This window comes from Juglans microcarpa x Juglans regia, chromosome 5D (assembly GCF_004785595.1).
Source record: "Juglans microcarpa x Juglans regia isolate MS1-56 chromosome 5D, Jm3101_v1.0, whole genome shotgun sequence".
In the NCBI taxonomy this organism is placed as follows: domain Eukaryota; kingdom Viridiplantae; phylum Streptophyta; class Magnoliopsida; order Fagales; family Juglandaceae; genus Juglans; species Juglans microcarpa x Juglans regia.
Window position 1 is genome coordinate 21,366,557 of NC_054602.1, and position 5,174 is coordinate 21,371,730.

Below are 5,174 nucleotides of genomic sequence, written 5' to 3' on the forward strand. Positions count from 1 at the left end.
TACGACATAATGGTCATTAATGACCCAAGATAGAATGTTCATACAATCTAATATATTTTGTTGATAACACTGCTACAGAAATGCCATCATCATAAAAACTGAATTGATATAAAGTCTATGAACTCCAAAACTAGCTAAAACACTTCCATATATACACACATATTTTATATATCACTTATGCTATCATTAAACATGATCCACATAAAATGCCAACTTCACAATCAGCCAATATAAATAACATAGCAAAACAGGAATTTCCAACAAAATGGCAACTTGCAGAAGCACTTCCTTTTTATTGAATTTGCTCTAGTTTGTTGTTTTATGAATCATATATATTGGAGATTATAATTAATTAGTCTGTGACTTAATATTAATCTTCTACAGTTTCATGCCTACCTTACAAATTAATGGATTGAATCCTAATTTGTTCTACATACTAGGCGTGTAACTGTAAAATATATTAAGCTAATATTTTACCATTTATATATATATATATATTATACAGTATGTGAAATATATAATTTTTTGTATTTTTTTATTTTTTGAAACAATAATTTTTTATATTCTAAGTTTCGTATAAACTTCAAAATAGTTTAATTAATTCATTTCTTAACATTCAAATTATATAAATATTATATAAATGAAACAAGCTAGCAATTACGAGCTGTTATGATCAACAAATAATTGTGTGTGTGTGTGTGTTCAAATTTCTCTAGTAAATATAGGGAAAGAACGAGGCAGATGAAATTAGATATATAAAGAAAAATTCAATATATTTTAGCAAGAATATTTAATCTGCAGTTGAAATTTTAAAAATCTGAATCTTATAAATTATGATCACATCCAACGATTTTAGGTTTTATTTAAATAGTAAAATTTGATTTGTAAGATTCAAATTTTAAAATTTATTTTATAAATTAAATTATTCCATGTAGGCACTTCAGTAGTAGTAGGTGTGCTGACCTATACAGCAGTTTTAGAAACACATACATATGAATATTGATGAAACATGAAGATAATAAAATCACTTAAAATTAACATATATATCAATTATTGTCAACCCTGAAAGCTCTATATAGTACTTGGATCGATATTAAAGATCATTCATCTCTGCCACATAGGGTTAATGACAATATCGATCGAAGTTTTATTAGGAATTAATAAAAATCATCTCCATGAATCCGGTGGAAAATGTCAAGCAAATACATAAATTAAGCTGCCAAAACTAGCTAGATCATCATCCTATATAAACTAATACTTAAGTTCCCTCAACAAATTAAAGATCAATCGTCAGACTCTTCACTGCCATCACTATCATTAGGATTATTATTTAGGACACTATCAGGATTATTATTTGGGACACTATCGGGAAGATGCACATACGACTCTTGGTAATAGCTATAACTTCTAGGATCCAATTGAGATGGCAAACTCATCCACAGATCCTCTTGGAATTCACTCGGTTCATTTGGATAGTTAGACCCAAAGACTGTCTGATCTGTGGAATTATACACCCACTTGGACCACCCAATTGGTGGAACCATCGTGGCAGGAAGATCAGGAGGACTTGCATAATTGAAGTAGCCATTGAAAGTAGCCCCAGAATCGAGAGCATGATCATTATTGCATTGAGCAGCAGATTCTGGCTGCTGGAACCCATTTTAGAAGGTACTGGCCGTGGTGATCCGCATATTATCCCAGGCACCTATTATCGGTACTTCAACATCAGCAATAGCGGCAGCTTCGAGATTTCCAAAATTCATCTCATCATCCCCCCCCCCCCCCCCAATCATAATCATCTAGTAGAGAAGTTGAACCAACCATCGCAGGAACGTTATCTTCAATTTGAATTTTGATTGATTTAACAGGTTTTTTATAAATCCTGCATAAGACCCAGTAATCCAATTGCATAGTACCAGATTTAGTGCTGATCATGGTCAATTTTTGAGAATAGAATTAAGAGTCTTAAAACAAACATATATATTAATTAGTAAAAGGATGAAAAACTACATACCCTCATGCCATTTGAGCCTCTTTCGCTACAGGGTGAATTCTCAACTCTAAATTCGTGCATAGTCCAGTCGGTCTTTTTACCCTTTGGAGCCTTTCCCATATAAAAAACCAAGGCCTTCCTATACCCACTATTGTTCCATTGGATTTGATTTTCCTGTCAGCTTCGGTGGCTTTCCAATATCCATCACCAGCAGCTCGATTTGGCCGTCTTCCATTTCGATACTTCCGATCTCTTGGGGTGAAAATGTATAATTGATCTTCTTGATAATCCTTGTATTTTGCTTTTAATGGAAGAAATTCAAGTGTTACTTTTATAGTTCAACTTCTGATCTTTAATATGAAATAGTCTTAATTTAAGCTCAAAGTATTGAATGTCATGACTGTATGCACCACATGAATATGCACTCACAAGCAAGATAATTAGTTCTACTTGATTAATTGCACATGATTTAATTCAGTCAAACGAAATGAAGCACTATCCAACAAATCAATTAAACAAAATTGAAGTTGAACAAGAATATTTGTGTAATTTCATATATTTATTCCCTTCTAGTTTTGCTAAGTGCATTTGACATGGAAAGAAGAAGATGGTTGACATCAGGAATATTAGTTCCAAGAAAAACAAGCACATCAAGAAAATTAAGGTATCTGCACAATATCTATCATGATTCTCACATTCAGATTATAAATAATTAGCAAACAAGAAACTTTATATCATGCAAAGTTATGTTCAAACCAATTTCATTGGAAAAGAACAAGTTCCAAACAGCTAAAACCATTAAAATACCAAGAAAGAAATAGGATGTTTGAACAAGATCAGTACTACCTACCTGCAAGAAAATTTGGGTTATATGCATATAGGTTAACCTCCACGATCTTGTTAATTGGCAGGGGCTGGTTCCATACTTTCTTCTCCAAGTAAAAGATGATGAGCTCTTTGTCTATTGGGAGGAATCTGTACTCAGGAGGTTTGGAAAAAAATCCTTGTTCCTTAATCTTGCTATTGATGTTGAAATTGTTTGACTCATCATCTTGATCTGTAGGAAACCCTTGATTATGAGCAGCTCCAATATTATTCGTTGTGATCAATGAACTGTCGTTGCTCTCTGGTGTATTACAGTCGAGGGCTAATTGGGGTTGCTCTCTAGAGTTATTTGTGAATGATTGGGTAGTAACAGCAACCATGAGAATCGGTTTACGTTCCTTGCCATTCTCAGCCTCCATAGCAGGACTCTTCTCTGAAAAACAAGTAATTTTAGTAGACGTCAAATAACTTGAAACTCGTACGACGTTCTCTCTCTATAAATAAATATATTTTAAATCTTAGCTCCAGTCCACTTCTACAGATTTTTTTGGAGTCCTGGACTTATCCAATAGTGTAATTTGTCTTTATAAATATTTTTTAAATTCATTTAAACATTTTATCCTTCAGTTCGGATTGTTTTCTTTTTTTTTTTTTTTTTTTTTTTTTTTTTTTTTTCGGATACTTCCAGGATTTATCTTTCTTTTTTTCCTTGTATATAGGAGAGCACCAAGTCAGAAGAAGTTAATCCAATTGAATCAATATTTAAGTCAACTTGTTTCTCCCTTTCTAGTTCTCTCTCAACAAACTCTCTCTATCCATGTCTCTCATGCTATTGATTGTCTCTCTCGTTGGTTGCATCACCCACCGTGAACCAAAACAATACCATGCACAAGAACCCTTTCTTTTTCAACACAGCAACTATAAACAACCACCAATCGACGCTCAACCCTTGTTTGGCCACCCACGCACGTCCCCAAAACATCCTCTGTTTTCATAACCAGAAATAGAGCACCGATTCTTCCCATGCACGGCAATCTCGCAAGCCTCCTCAGCCATCCAACTCCACTGAAAACACTGCCCAAGCCTCCACCCTACGGTTGCCACAGTTCAAGCACAGTAAGAACACCATAGGCCACTGCTGCAGCACACACTCTCTCTCTCTCTCTTTCGATATCACGTTTCTAACCACCTTTGAATATCTCAGCGGCTTGGCCACTGCTACTCGCTGGAAAAAATATTCTCCATCATTGGACACCAACCAAGAACCACCCCTCCCACCTCACGATTGCACACCTAAGATAAAGCACCCACCTCGGTATCCTCCCCTCTCACAGTGCTCTCTCCCTCTCTCTGTTCTCTCTCTCCCATCACTCTCTCTCTCTCTCCCAGAAGTCCCACCACCGTTGAGCCCAGCAGCGCCGCAGTCTAGATCCACCCAAACCGCCACCACACGTAGCCTCATGGTAAGGATCCATGCACTGCTCCTCTCGCCTCAGTGAAGTCTGGTTTACAAAATGAAAATATTTTGTCTTTGGTAAAGGGGAGCTTTGAACTGATATTACATTTATGGCCTTATTTTACAATGGGTAGTTATCACTACCCATCTACTACCCAAGTGCATTTCAAGTTTTTTTTTTTTTTTTTATCATTTTCTTTTAAGTATTTTTTTACATCCTTAATCACTAAGAAAAAAATTAAAAAAAATATATAACTTTACTAATACACACTTCCTTAATCATTAAGTAAAATAAAAGTTAAAAAAAAAATCTAATACAAAAAGAGTAGTAGATGGGTAGTAGTAGGGTAATAACCCTATCATTATTCTTTTACAATTGGGTCTGGACTGTTTTGTTTACATACTGTACTTTATATATATATTTTTTAAGTGCTTTCAATTTTATTTCAAAATAGTTCAGAAACTTTATTTTCATAGCAAATATTTAAGGGATTTAAATTATGTTGTTAATCATTAACTTTTATATTTTAAGTAATCATGTAATTTTATTTTAAACACTTTAAATCTAATCTAGTTTTTTTTTATTAAATGAAATTTTATTGTTTACTGTAATAGATTTTTGGTATAATTATATTAACTAGTATTAAATTTTTTATAGTTAGATTTGAATAGTAAAATATTTTACGGTTCAAAGTATTAGTCGGAGAGATTAAGTGGATATCAATTCACTTGGGGAGTGATGATATATAAGGTTGCGAGAATCTAAGAAGTTTTAGGAAAACAGATTATTTTGATATTTTCAGTCTTAAATATCAAAATACTGTTTATTTGGAGATTTACATAAGTTCATGTCTAATTTTAACGTGACGATTGATATTCGTTTCGTACTGTTGTATTTAG

The 5,174-nt window shown here is 33.5% G+C and overlaps 1 protein-coding gene across 1 annotated transcript; it reads right to left on the reverse strand.

Annotated features, from left to right (window-relative positions):
- Positions 1–1,283: 1,283 nt before the first annotated feature.
- On the reverse strand, positions 1,284–3,373 carry LOC121265811 (NAC transcription factor 25-like). Its single transcript, XM_041169474.1, has 3 exons — positions 2,844–3,373; positions 2,095–2,294; positions 1,284–1,649 (listed from the first exon to the last, which is right to left on the reverse strand). The coding sequence occupies exons 1-3, from the start codon at positions 3,235–3,237 to the stop codon at positions 1,284–1,286; spliced, it is 960 nt and encodes a 319-aa protein (XP_041025408.1). The 5' UTR covers positions 3,238–3,373.
- Positions 3,374–5,174: the final 1,801 nt, after the last annotated feature.